At 38.7% G+C, this 14806-nt stretch overlaps 1 protein-coding gene across 2 annotated transcripts in view; it reads left to right on the top strand.

The window, feature by feature from the left end:
* Positions 1 to 14806, top strand: part of PRKCH (protein kinase C eta) — a 239357-nt gene that overhangs the window by 70213 nt on the left and 154338 nt on the right. For both annotated transcript variants that reach the window (XM_010354646.2, XM_030931748.1), the window contains exon 2: positions 313 to 376. In XM_010354646.2, the coding sequence (XP_010352948.1) occupies positions 313 to 376 (64 nt within the window). The remainder of the gene's footprint in view (positions 1 to 312; positions 377 to 14806) is intronic.

The raw sequence follows: 14806 nt of genomic DNA, 5'->3' as shown, positions 1-14806 counted from the left end.
GGAGGTCTCAAAAACAATTACCAAGTATATGGATGTGCCTCTCTATATTATGACTAGCCAAAAATGGGAGAGAGTACAATTTAAGAGGAAGGAAACTCTGAAAAAATGTGGTTTCTTTTAGATTTGCTTTTCAATCTTTACAGTTTTTTGAGCTTTCACTTGTTTCCCTGCCCCACTACTGTTTAATGAAAGACTTAGATTTATTTGATTTGTAGCTGTGATTTACACATTAGGTCTCTCTTTGATTAATTGTTTAAGGCCCACAAAAAATATTTTAATACTAAAATATACATTTTTTTTTTCTCTTTCTAGGTGGATCTCGAGCCAGAAGGCAAAGTATTCGTGGTAATAACCCTTACAGGGAGTTTCACTGAAGGTAAGAATGAGTTTTGGGTAGTTTCCAGAATATATGTAATACATAATCCTGGTTTATACTCAGTAGGAATTTCTATCATGGAAATTATAAAAAAGAGCATGTTGTAAGAGATGCTTAAAAAAATCACTTTCTTAAGTTGGGCTGGCTAGTATTTTGTTGCCCAGTGGTCTATTGGTTCAGGTTGCCAAATTAAATATATTTGCTAAATCTGGCAATCTCACATTTCATTTAACACACTCACTGAGTTTTTGTTTTTATTCAGTGTCATTGTAGCTGAATGGTTTTTGCGTCTTTTTGGTTCATGACTGTGGAACTCTACTTTACATCTTTGGTTTTGTGCCAACCTTTTAGTTTGTCTATGAAAGAAATTTAGGGATCCAGTTATCTTCTTTTTAATCTCTATCTCATTTGTGACCTGTAAGGGATTCTGTTCCTCATCTCTAGCTACCATACTCCCTACTCCCCCATCCAATTTTTTTTTTTAATTGAGGTAAAATTTATATGGGGGTGAAATGATAGATTAGAAGTGAACAATTCTTGAATTTTGACAAATGCACAAAACTGCATAATCAGCAGCCCAATCCAAGATACAGGACATTTCCATTATTGTGAACATTTCCCTGTACCCTTTTTCAATCCCCGGCTACCAAAGGCAATACGTAAAGTGCTTTATTTCACCACAGGTTAGTTTTACCTACTCTAGAAGTTCATATACATGGAATTATACAGTATGTTCTCTTTTATGTCTGGTTTCTTTCACTCAGCATACTTTCTAGAAGATTCATATCATTGTGTACATCAGTATTTTTTTCATTTTATTTCTGAGTAGTATCCCATTATATAAATGTAGCACCCATTTGTTTACCCGTTCTCCTCTTAGTGGACTTTTGGGATTTTTCCTATTGTTGTCTATTATGTGTAATACTTTTATTAACCTTCTTACACATAAATTTTCCTGGACATAACACTTTCATTTCTCTTGAGTGATTATATAGGAGTCGAATTGCTGGGTAATAAAGTAGGTGTATGTGTAACTTCAGAAGAAATTTCCAAATGGTTTCCAAAGTGGTTTTATTACACTCCCACCAGCAATGTATGAGAGTTCCAGTTACTCCATATCCTCATTAACACTTTCTATGGCTGTTGCTTTTCATCGTAGACATTCTAGTGGGTATGAAATTATATCCTGTGGGTTAAATTTGCATTTCCCTGATGTTGAGCATTTTCTCATGTGTTTATTGGCCATTTGTTTGTTTTTTTGATGATTTTCAGTTCCAGTCTTTTGTCCTATTTTATAAAATTGGATTTGTCTTTTTATTATCGATTTAGAGGAGTTCTTGTTTTCTGGATATGAGCCCTTTGTGAGAAATATGTATTGTGATTACTTATTCCCAGTCTGTGGCTTGCCTTTTCATTTTCTTAATGGTGTCTTTGAGCAAAAGTTTTAAATTTCTATGAAGTTCAATTTATTAATCATCTCATCTTTTGTAGTTCGTATGTTTTATGTCCTAAGAGATCTCTCTGTCATAGGGTCACAAAGATATTCTCCTGTGTTTTTTTTTTTGTTTGTTTGTTTGTTTTTTTTTTTTAGAAGCAAATAGTTTTAGGTTTTCTGTTTAGGTCTGTGTGCCTTCTTAATATTTGTGTGTGATGTGACAGAGGAGTTGAAACATTTTTTTTTTCAATACACTAATGCAGTTGTTCTAGCACCATTTATTGGAAAGTCTCCCCCGACCACTTGAATCACCCTGGAACCTTTGTTGAAAATCAGTTGACCATATAATGTGGGTCTGTTTCTGGATTATCTGTTCTGTTCTGTTGATCTATTTGTCCATCGTTATGCCAGTATTACACTGTCTCTCATTACTGTTGCCTTATAGTGAGTCTTGTGTTTACATAGTATGAGCCCTCTAACTTTGTTCTTTTTTGTATGTTTAAGGTTATTTTACCTATTCTTGGTATTTTGCATTTTGATGTCAGTTTTAGAATCAACTTATATATTTCCAGACAAAATCCTGCTGTATTTTGAATTGAAGTAGTGTTGGACCTATAGATCAGTTAGAAGGGAGGGGAATTGACACTTGATAATCCTGAGTATCTTTAAACCCATCTATAGTCACATTAGTCAGTTATCGTCCTTGGACATAGTGTTTGCTCATAAGGCATAGCCAGTGTGAGGTTTTGGTAGAAATCCCAAGGTGTTTTAAGCCCTTTAATTTTATGACACTCAAACTTCTCTTTCTCCTATGGGTGGGAAACAGCTGAAATCTCAGTTCCTATCTTTCAGCGTTCTAGCTCTTGCTCCTATCTGGACCTCTTAGAGTTTCCCTTGCACATGCACAATTTAGGAAGATGTGAGGACTTGAAGAGTTTACATATGTGGAGGTTCTTCTTTCTGTGGCCCCATCTTTCCAGGCTTTCTTTCCTCAATATCTAGTCATCTGGTAGTCTTGAATTTTGTCTATTCTGTTTTCAAGCCAATAAAACTGTGGTTCCATATTGAGTTCTATTTACCCAACCCTGCACAACCTGGGGAATAATCTGGAGAAGAGCCCTACAAATGTGGGTCTCACCTAATGCAGTTTCCCTCTTTCACGTGTCAAATTCTCTCTTGTTTGTGCATGTTTTTGGTTGTTCTCTCACATCATCAACTAGTTGTTTTAAAATATATTTTCCAGGTATTTTAATAGTTTGTCGGGAGGGTTGGTCCATATCAAGCTACTTCACTATTACTCAAACCTCATGAAGATTTTTAAGCATGTGGCTTAATGGTTTGTATGTTTGGTATAGGCATTTTGCAAAATTGGGTTATACTTTCTTTGAGAAATAGTTTTCTCCGTTCCTTTCAGTCAACCATTCGCATTCATGTGGGTGAATTGTTTTAATGTTAAAGTTTTTCAGTATATTGTCTCCATTATTAAATCTTGTCTTTTTGCACAAACCTGGATTTAGCAGAAACCTGAAATACTTGTCATAAAAAAAAACTGTCCAGGTTACAGTTTGGTGGGTGTTCTGCCTGCTCTAAGGTCTTTTTGCTTTGCTTGGTATCTTTTATGTACAGAGAAAAATGAGTTTCTTCCTAGCCTAGTCAAATAAAATGAATGTAGTATTATGGAACATTGTTGATAAAACATTCTCATCATGCACATAGAACATGGATCAACTATGGTAGAAAGAAACACAACAGAGAGAAAGAGGCCAGGAGGAGGAGTGGGTAAGATTCTGAATGAGCTGAATCACCTCTCTGCATTAAGTTACAAGGGGCCAGTGAAGTAAGGCGATGCATGTTAGACCAGGTCGGATTGTGCCATAATCATTACATGACTTTTTTAGAGCCGTGCCAACTCTCTAGGACTAAATGCTTACCAAATACATCTGGTTGTTCTCATTGTATTTATTTATTAGTTTCAGTGATAAGAAGAATGAAATGGTAAGTCATACTGGGGCTGAGTTCTTACTAGGTCATTGCAATTGTTTCTTTCAGAGCTGACCCTGGGTGAAATTGTGAGATGAATTGAGTTTATCTTTGGTAATTCCATCTTTGCTTTAAGCTAGTCCTTTCTGTCTGCCAACAGTTGTCTCTTACTGCAGCAAGAAGCCCAGTGGTCCCTGTCCAGAAAGAGTTGCTGATAAGGAAGACAGTGAATTCATAGGCTAATTCACATTAAAGTGATAGAGATTGATGTCATAGTACTCTACTCCTCTTAGGTGTGTTTGCATATTTTAAAAGATGCTGGAAGAGCTGCTTTATCCATAAGAAATAGACTTTTAATGCTGAAATTTTAATGTTGAAATCTATGGGTCGGATATATTTTAGGAACCACAGATCTGTTCTCTGTGTCTCTGTGGGTGCATTGTTTTTTCAGTTTGGCTCCTAGACTGGGGCTCAGCTTCAGCTTACACGTTGCTGCTGCCTTTAAAACACAGCTCCCTTGTCACATGCAGAGGACGTGATGGCTGCCTCTCTGTTTGTGATAAGAAAGAAGGAAATGGAGCCCGCCTCCACCCGCCCTCACCACCCCCGCCATGTGCCTGACACAGCTGTGACAGTAACCTGGGCCTGGCACTGCGAGCATGTCCCTAGCTTGGCCTCACTCCTGGAAGCCACGTTAGATTATGCCCAGCCATAAAATGACAGGTTGGCTGGTGAAACATTTGGAGCTCTGGTTCCCATCTTGGATGCTGAAAGCCTTCACGGAAAAGCAGCATAAGGTCAGGCCTGCACAGTGTGTTTTGGGCTGTGAAAAGGGCATTGTCCTGGGATCCTGGAGGCATTGTCAAAGCTCAGGAAATGTTGGCTGATCCTCAGTCTGTCTCACGGGGTTGTCTTGAAGGTCAGATGATATAATATATAGGGAAGTGCTTTGCGAACTATAAAGTACTATATGAAGGTATGTTAGTGGGATTTTCATTTCCATGTTCCTATTGTCACAGCAAGAAGATCCCAGTCATTTCCCTTACCCCTGCCCCAGGACCATCTTTTATATACTTAGCAAGTTTGTTTTATCTTAACATTGATTTTATGGCCAGGCATGGTGTCTCACACCTGTAATCCCAGCACTTTGGGAGGCTGAGGCAGGCAGATCGCTTGAGCTCAGGAGTTTGAGACCAGCCTGGGCAACATGGTGAAACACCATCTCTACAAAAAATACAAAACTTAACCAGGTGTGGTGGCACACACTTGTAGTGTCAGCTACTTGGGAGGCTGAGGTGGGAGGATTGCCTGAGCCTGGGAAGTGGAGGTTGCAATGAGCTGAAATCATGCCACTGCACTCCAGCTTGGGTGACAGAATGAAACCTTGTCTCAGAAAAAAAAAAAAAAAAAAAAAAGACTTTATTTTATACAAGAAGCCTCAAGAATTTCATGGAACTAGCATAATGTTGGTTTATCTCTATGCCTGTTTTCATGATCTCCTATGGGGGTTCTGCCACAAGCTCAGATTCTATAATCTCAAAGATCTCCTTTTAAAAAGAAATTACTTAAATTGGACTGTGGTCTGTGATATACAGGACTGGCATTGAGGCTACTGACTGCTACTTACCTCATTCTGTCTCATTTTTAAGTTTTTCATTAATTATACTGAATTAGCTCAGGCAAAAACATTTTTGTTAAATGTAAGACGTGATTGAGAAATGACATGAGAAAAACCTGCTGGGTGCAGACCTGTAATCACATCATAGATGCTGGAGAGATAAAGATAAACAAGACATAGAAACTCTCACAGGAGCTCATAGGAGGGAAGGCAGATGCATATTACGTATGCACTGCAGGGAGCCAGGTCCCATGGCAGGAATAAGCCCAGTTCATGTCCCAGTGTTGGCACATGGGACTGTGTAATCAATTTGGCCGGGAGGGTTTAGAGAAAGCTTTTCAGGGGAGGTGATGTTTAAAGCAAGTCTGAATGATAAATAGGACTGTGCCTAGAGAGGGAGACAGTTTGTACAAGAAACGAAAAGGGGTGTGGAGGTGCTAAAGGTGGGGAGTGTGGAGGTGCTGAAGATTGGGGAGTGGGATGGGGGGATGTGGCCAGATATTTGGGGGTGGGGCTTAAGTGTGGGCTTGCCCAGGACAGGCTCAGTTTGTTGGTTACACCAGAATGATTATACAACAATGCCACTGTTCACTTTCAAAAGGGTGCCAGGTCAGACAACAGATTGCATGTTCACACCACTTCTAGGCTAATAGAAATGATAAGATACCAGTGAAAGGTTTTAAGCAGAGATCTGATTTGGTGGCCGTAGGTTCAAGGGTGGAGAAGGGGTGTTAGTTCATAAGAATAGATCTAAGGTGTGGAGAACCATTATAGAGACTTGAAAGGTTGTCTCAGGGCAAGATTATTAGGGCCTGAATTAGGTTGGAATATGTAGGGGTGGAGAGGAGGGGGACAGCTTTGAGAGATGTCTGTGTAGTAAAATCAATAGGAATTAGCAATCCACTGGATGTGGGGGATGAGGAAAGAGAAGTCTCAGATGATGCTCAGATGGTGCCTCAGAGTCATTTACCAGGGTAGAAACTGGGAGAAGATGATGAATTCAGCTTTGGACAAGTAAGAGTTTGGGGTGCTTGTGGGAAATTTAAGTTACAATGTCTAGGAGAAATTGGAAATAAGATTCCAGAGTTTGGCAAGATGCCTGGGCCTGAGGTGTTGCTCCAGGTGCCAGGTGGAAGATAGGCACATGAATAAAGAGGCCCAATGAGAAGATTTAGCAAGAAAACCAAAGCTTACCAGCAGCAGAACTCTGTAGAGCATTAACATTTAAGGACTTTGGCTCATGGATTATAATTTATCAAACCAACCAAACTCTGTTGAAGGTTTACTTAATGAACACCCATTTTGCTAAGATATTACTTGTGCAATAGTACCTGAGTGCTTGCTGTATGCCAGGACTGTTTCACCAGATGGTTTACCGTCTTCCAAATGGGCACGAAACTGTTTGATAATGAAGTTAGAAGAAAGAACAGAACACAAACGGCTTTGAAAAGTAGTGTTTGCATTGGTGGTAACAGTGGTTTCTTCCAAGTTTGATGATACAGTGTGCTGTGTGCAGGTTTACGCCTAATGCTGGGGTAAAAAGAACAGATGAACCTACTCAAAACCTACAGTGAGGGGTCTTCATTGAACTTACATAGAACAAGAAAAACTCTTTTACAGTCATTGCTTTGTGGAAGTCCTCACAGAGCCCAAGGTATAAAGTTATCAACTGGATCAGAAACCCCTCACTGTTGTTCATCTTGTTAAAGGGGTCACTCTCCATCGTGTGCAGAATTCCCCTAGGCACTGAGGCAGAAGTAGAAGTGATTTATTATTTTGAAAAAGCTGTCTAATGTCAATCTTTAGTCTAACTAAGCATTCCTGGAGCTAAGAACTGGATCTGAAGTCTGATCAAATTGAAATTTATTATGGTGATGAAACAGCCCTGGATTTTTAATGCAGCCTTTAGATGCTGTCATTGTTGCCATTTGTATGATTGTCACTATGTTGGACTAAGTTTTATCTGAAAGAGTGGAGTGGCAAAATAAAAGAATAGATTGAAACGATGGAAACTGAAGAAAATGCATGAAGCTAAACTCATAACTGCTTTAATTGGAAGAGCAACAACAGAAAGAAATTAAAAGTATGACATCGTCTTATGTGAGGACAAAAAGATGTAGCTGGGTTATTATGCTACTAAGAAATATGGTGTAAGATTTTATGATTTGAAGAGAACATAGTTTGCAGTAAATGAAGTTTGTTTGGATTCAGGGAACCTCAAACTTAAATGGTTGGCCCACAAAGCAAAAACCAGACATGATGTGTCTCCTGATGGAAGCCCACACAACACTGTGATCTTACCAAAAAGCAGAGGTAGTTTTGCCCAGAAATCAAGCCTGAGTCCAGTCAGCCTTCCAGATCCAACCACCGGTTAAGAGGAAATACAGGGGACAGAGGAGCATTTTGAATTACACCATGGGATGTAATCAGCAAAATCCAGACTGTGGAAAAATTTTACAGGAGAAGAGACTTGGTTTCTTCTACCATACATTGGAAGAAAAAAGTGAAGGAAAGAGAATCAAAATAACAAGAGAGAGGCATAATTAATCATTTGCAATATATGGGCGACATTTTATCCTAATTCAAACACAAATTATAAAAGAAACATTAACTCCCAGGAGGTAAGTGAAGAAATGGAAACAGTGCCTGGATCTGTGAGGATATTACAGAATTGTTTATGTTATTTAGGTGTGATTGTGGTATTGTGGTTGCTTAAAACAAAATGAGCATCCATTAGAAATACACTTAAAAATATTTATTGATGATATGATATGACATCTGGGCTTTACTTCAGAATAATGCAGAGGTGGGCAGAGGAAATGGGATAGAATTGAAACCCATTAGCCATGAGTTGTTTACTGAAGCTGGGTGATGATTATATGTTGCATGTGGTTTATTATACTACTCTACTTTTGCATGTATTTGAAATTTTCATTAATGAGTTAAAAAGTAAAATAAAATGACAAATTTCAAGAATATCTGCCTCTTAAAAACAAGAATCTGGGTTATGACATCAAAATGATGCTTGTGCTTGAACATGATACCTCTTTTCACTTACAAATGAAAGCTGGAGGGTTTTTAAATGTATATATTTTATCCATAATTCTCAGTTTTTATGTATTATGAAAAGTTAAGTTAAAAATTGGAAATGACTAAAGTACTGTGCTTCAGAAAGATTTTTTTTAAGTGCTAAATAAATGATAAGCTGTGAGTCAAAAACTGCAGGCAGGAAGAAGTGAGGAAGATAATTCCTTTTGTTCCATTATCCAGTTCTCACTCACAATGAATGACAAGTAGATCATCTCCTACTAACAATTACATAACATTTTGCAGTTGCAAAGTTTAATTTTAAGATAGTTTCCTGAAAGAATAAGGTAAATCAGAAGGATTAATGGTAGAAGTATCTTTATAAAGATAGTACGACAAAGGTTCTTAGTGTACTTGTTTTCTTCCCCAGAGTTCCCAAAGCAAACATAAAGGTGTTCTATTTTGTACCAGTTTTGGGGGAAGAAAAACTTCCTCAAAAACAAAACCCTGACAAAGAACCTGTTATTTGTGAATTTGAAGCTTGTTTAAAAAAAAAAAAAAGACCTTTTACTTCTGCTAAAACCTTGAATTGTTCCTTATTTGAGACATTTAATACATAACTCGGAACAGATACACATTTCTTCTGGGGAGACGATGGAAAGACACTTAAAGTTTGGCATCTGCTTTTTCGCTCTAGTAAAGCAGTGCACAATGGTGCAGAATAGGAGTCTGATCTTTTTCTTTTTGTCCCATTGCCTCAGTTTTCAGCTCACATTTCTTGTCTCAAGCCCAGTGGTTTACAAAGAATTATGTTCTCTGCTAAGTCATTGTGGCACATGGACCAACAAGGCAGATAAAGCATGTGTTACTGTTTTGAAGCTGCAGCCCACAGTTACCCACTGTATCAACACTTCAGATGCATGTCATTTTTAAAGAGAAAAAGTGATCTCTGGTGATAGTTGATTTATAGCATTCCTTTCTCAGGTTTCAAGCCTGGTGACAAGTTGTTGATTTAATTTTTTTTAAATGTGGCTTTAAAAAAATTTATTCTTTTGGCATATTAGCTTGAAGAATGAGTGACCACTTTAGTTTTTGTGTTTGTTTTTTGCTGGTCTAAGCAGTTATGGCTATCAGGTTGAAGACAGGGTAGGAGAGAAAGAAAGGAATCGAGTGAATGGAAGAATAGGAACTGGAAAGGGACAAATGATGTTTTTAAATTGAAACTAATTGTCCCTTGTCATAGATGCTCTCTCCTCTTCTCCATAATATCTAGCTCATTCGTTGAATGCCTTCTGAGGACCAAACACTGGAGTTGGCTTGTAATTTAGCAAATAGCAATAGGAGCCCTCATTTTATTTCCTGGTAGCAGGATAGCCTCTTACCTAGTAATTGAGTACCTCTACATGTTCATACCATGCTATACATTATTCCATTTTCTCTCTATAACAAATTTCTGAGGCTGATGTAATTCTCAATAGGCAAATAGTGAACTAGACTCAGTAACGCTAATTTGCTATGGTCTTTCCTGGATAGTAAGTGCCAGAGCCTGGACACAAGCTCAGGTTGCAATGCTGAGGTCCAGGATCTTTCTACACCATCCAGCTATCTGGGGAGTTGGGGATTGGGGGGCAGCATTTTAGTTTTTTTCTTTATTCCATCTTACAGGAAAACTGTCCTCAGGGTAGCATAATCCCACCCTCTGGAGAGTCTTGTCTTTTGGGATGATGTCTTTTTGCAAGGCTTCCCTTGGGTTCCTCCTCCTTAAACCTGAGGACCGACATTCACCCGGGAAAGGTGCAGTGTTCTCAGACATTAGGCATGGATGGGCCAGAAAGCTCTAGGCAGATTGAGTTTAAGATTTGCTCAAGTTTTGTTGTCAGTAGCTTCTCTTAATGTACATCTTAAGCGGCTGGGCGCGGTGGCTCAAGCCTGTAATCCCAGCGCTTTGGGAGGCCGAGACGGGCGGATCACGAGGTCAGGAGATCGAGACCATCCTGGCTAACCCGGTGAAACCCCATCTCTACTAAAAAAAATAACAAAAACACTAGCCGGGCGAGGTGGCGGCGCCTGTAGTCCCAGCTACTCGGGAGGCTGAGGCAGGAGAATGGTGGGAGCCCGGGAGGCGGAGCTTGCAGTGAGCCGAGATCCGGCCACTGCACTCCAGCCTGGGCGACAGAGCGAGACTCCGTCTCAAAAAAAAAAAAAAAAAAAAAAAAAAAAAAAAAGTACATCTTAAGCTAGAACTCAGAAGATAAAAATAAAATCAGTGAGTTCAGCATAGGTATGATAGCACTGTTTGCCTTTCTATACCCCAGTCATCATTGGCTTCACCGTACCGACTTCTTTTATTTTGACTATGAATGAAAAAACTAGGTAGTGGCTTTGTTGGAAATTTTAAAATTCGTTCTCAAAGTGTGATCCTGCAGACTTCTGAGAGTTCCAGAGGCATTTTCAGGAAGTCTGCAGTTCAAAACTGTTTTCCTTGTAATACGAACATTTTATTCATCCTTTTTTTTCTCCCCACTGTGTTGACATTTGCCCCGATGGTGCAAAAGAGAAATGGTGAGTAAAACCATGGCACCAAACTATAAAGTCATCATTGTATTCTTGATGGCCACACAATTGCAGGAGGAAAAAATCTAGTTTCACTTAAGAATGTCTTTGATGGAACAGTAAACATTATTCATGTTATTGAAGGTCAATCCTTGACTGTATATCTTTGTAACATTCTGTGTGACAAAATGGGAAATATGCTAAAAGCATTCCTGCTTCATACGAAATACTGTTGTGTCTCAAGGAAAAGCAGTTGTGTGATTGAGTTGTTAGCTGAGCTAGCCACTTTTTGCATGGAACACCATTTTTCCTTTGAAAGAATGACAGACAAACCATACTATGGAACTGGCAAATTTGTCAGACATTTTCTAAAAAACGAGTGAACTGCACCTGTTACTTCAAGGAAAACAAATGCAAGTATTTGCTGCCAGTGATAAAATTAGAGCCTGCACAACATAATTAGAATTTTGGAAAGTTTATATCCACCATTGTGAGCTTGACAACTTCCAGTACTTACTCTTTTCTCGTGAGTTTGTTGTTATTAACAATTGTAATTTTTAAAAATTGTGTTATGAGATATGTCAGCATTTAGAAGATGACTTCCAATGATTCAGTGAACACATATTTTCACAATGGCCAGTACGAGATGTTATAAAATCATGTATGGGTCAAGGATCTCTTGAAAGCGTAAGGTAGACTAATGGATATTAAAGTATGAAAAGTTCATTGATACAGTTTTACACTGCAACCAACTTTTGAGAAACTACTCCTTGTTTAATTTTATGTGGTATTAAAGAAGAATATCTGCAATTATCTGAAAAATCTATTAAAATTATATTTTTAAATTACTCTGTGTGAGGCTGGACTGTATTCATGCACTTCAACTAGAACAACTTTGCAATGGATTGAATACAGAGCAGATATGAGAATCTAGCTGTCAGGGCCGGCGCAGTGGCTCACGCCTGTAATCCTAGCACTTTGGGAGGCCAAGACGGGCGGATCACGAGGTCAGGAGATCAAGACCATCCTGGCCAACATAGTGAAACCCTGTCTCTACTAAAAATACAAAAAAATTAGCTGGGTGTGGTTGTGTGTACCTGTAATCCCAATTACTCGGGAGGCTGAGGCAGGAGAATCGCTTGAACAAGGGAGTCGGAGGTTGCAGTGAGCCAAGATTGCGCCACTGCACTCTCAAAAAAAATCTAGCTGTCTTCTTTTAAGTCAGACATTAAAGAGATTTGCAAATTGTAAAATAATGCCGCTCTCTTCATCTTTGGGGGAATGTTTTAAAATGTAGTTATCTTTTATTAAAATGTTTATACTAATATGTAATGGAATTGTTATTGTTTTTAATAAATTAATAAATATTTTTAAATGTCTCCATTTAAATTTCTAATTTGACAAATATCAATAGAATCCATTCAAAGCAAAACTCTTTGAGTCATAATATTTTTTAAGACTATAAAGGGGTACTCAGACCAAAAAAATTTTATAGTTTCTAGGTTAATTTTTTCTTATATTCTTTCAAAAGCCCAGTGCTTTAAATTTTAATGACCACCAGGAGAAGGAACTGACACATAGTTGTGTATGTTATAATCAGAAAAAATATATACAATTAGGTGATACAGGTGACAGAATTGTCATTTTTTTGAAACTTTCTTTTTGTTTCTGATTATTTCTACTGTGCATTGTACTTTTTCAGCCAGTTTTTGTTATATGCCTGTTCTCATAAAAATAAGGTCAGTAAGTGACACCAAAACAACTCAGAAGCCTATGGTGGTTTCTAACTTTAGAGCTGCCTGTCACAAATAGCTTCATGCTAAACCTTTGCTTGATTTGAGCTGAACAAGGTAAGTCTCCATACTTCTGAGCAAGTGGTCAGTGCTGTAAGCACTAAAAGCTGAACCTCAAAAACAGCTCAAGATCCATGGACAGAACCTCAGGAGACATTTCTGTGGCACTCATTTACTAACTAGCATTCTCCTTTTGTAATCAAGGTTCTTGAAAAACAGAGGCTGACTCGTTTGTTAATTTTTTTCAAGCTTTGTTGTATTTGCCTCGAAATTATAGTGATGTGATATTCTCTCTATGGAACTGAGGTTTGGGTAAAACAAGAATGATTTAATTTTTTGCTAGAAAAGTTAATTGCTCAAGCGTCTGTTTTCATTATACTTCCATTTTATTTCCAGCAACCCCTTATCTCCCTGCTCTCTTTGTTTCAAATGAACAAGACAGTAGAGTTTCTGTTTTCCAGGCCACTTGTGTTGGTAACCCTTTTCCTAAGCTTTCCCTAATAACACCCTGTGTCAGTGGACAGGTAGGAGGTAGGAAGACCTGTTTCTTCCCTTCTCCCATGATGCTCATCTTCAACATCATTCTTTCATCCTGATGTCTGAGAGTTCTGGTCTCAAGTCAGCAGTGGATGACCCACTGCATGAAGTTGACGGGGAGTGTGGGGCATGGACAACAGTGGCCTGAGGTTGCAGATACATTCTTTATATATGTAAGAGACTGCCTTAGATTTTGTAAGTGGAAACTTAGTTCTCATAGGATTTTGGAGAAAATCAGTTGCCACCTCTAGGAATTTTCATTTGTTTACAAAATGTTCTGGGTCAAGCAATACTTGTATGTTATCACCACTTAGGTTTAGTGGATTGATCTATCCATCCATCCATCCATCCATCCACCCACCCACCTGCCCACCAACAGAGTATTTATGTAGAAAACTATGTAATGGATGTATATATTCATGCATGTGTGTATGTATGTACTTAGTAATGACACTGGTTTATTTTCACGGAACTCAGAATTTGGTGTGTATGTGGAGACATAAACAATTAGAAAGGTTAACATAATATGTACCTCCACAGGTGGTACATGCTGTGGAGAAAATAAAACAGAGTAAGGGGACAGAGATGAGTCCTATGCGTATGCTGTTTTGTTCAAACAGATGGTCAGGGAAGGCCCCTCTGATGAGGTATCATTTGAGCCAGAGGTCTAAAGAAAGAGAGGGAGTGGACCTTGAGTCTGTCTGTTGGGATAGGGAACAGGAAGTACAAAAACTGTAAGGGTTACAGCAGGGAGAGGAGTGTAGCTGGGCCTTGAGGTCAGGGGAGGTGCCCACATGGTTGTTGGCACAACTTTGGTACCCTGCTAATGTCACTTCCCTCTTCAAGAACATACCCTTGTCACTTAAGTGATGTTCACTTATGTTTGGTGCTGGCTTACCATATGGCTCACTGAGCTTCTTTTCCCCATTGGTTAGGGGCTTGAAGAGCACAACATCACATCTATTTATGACTTGATGTATTTTGCTAATACTGAAATCATTCCGAATTCATGATAACGACTTTCTCCAGTTCTGTGAATTCCCTCATGGTTTCTTTTTGTTCTAAGCTAAATTAGGAGCCAATCCCCAGCTTAATAAGCATTAAAAGTTCAAACTGACTGTCTGGGAATCTATAACAAGTCCATGTACTGCTAAATATAATTAGCTGTAATTCAGTTCTAGTTATGGGTTATTAAGAAATTACTCTTATTTGAGCACCTCACCCATCAAAAATAAAAATTTTTTTGTCAAAAAATTTAGGCACAGCTGGAATCTTCTGTTCTTTTTTCTTTTTTGGAGGCAGTCTCACTCTTGTCACCCAGGCTGGAGTTCAGTGGCGCGATCTCAGCTCACTGCAACCTCCACCTCCTGGGTTCAAGCGATTCTGCTGCCTCAGCCTCCTGAGTAGCTGGAATTATAGGCACACAGCACCACGCCTGGCTAGTTTTTCTATTTTTAGTAGAAACGGGGCTTCACCATGTTGGCCAG

This window comes from Rhinopithecus roxellana, chromosome 5 (genome assembly GCF_007565055.1).
Source record: "Rhinopithecus roxellana isolate Shanxi Qingling chromosome 5, ASM756505v1, whole genome shotgun sequence".
In the NCBI taxonomy this organism is placed as follows: domain Eukaryota; kingdom Metazoa; phylum Chordata; class Mammalia; order Primates; family Cercopithecidae; genus Rhinopithecus; species Rhinopithecus roxellana.
This window is presented reverse-complemented; position numbering and strand designations above follow the sequence as displayed.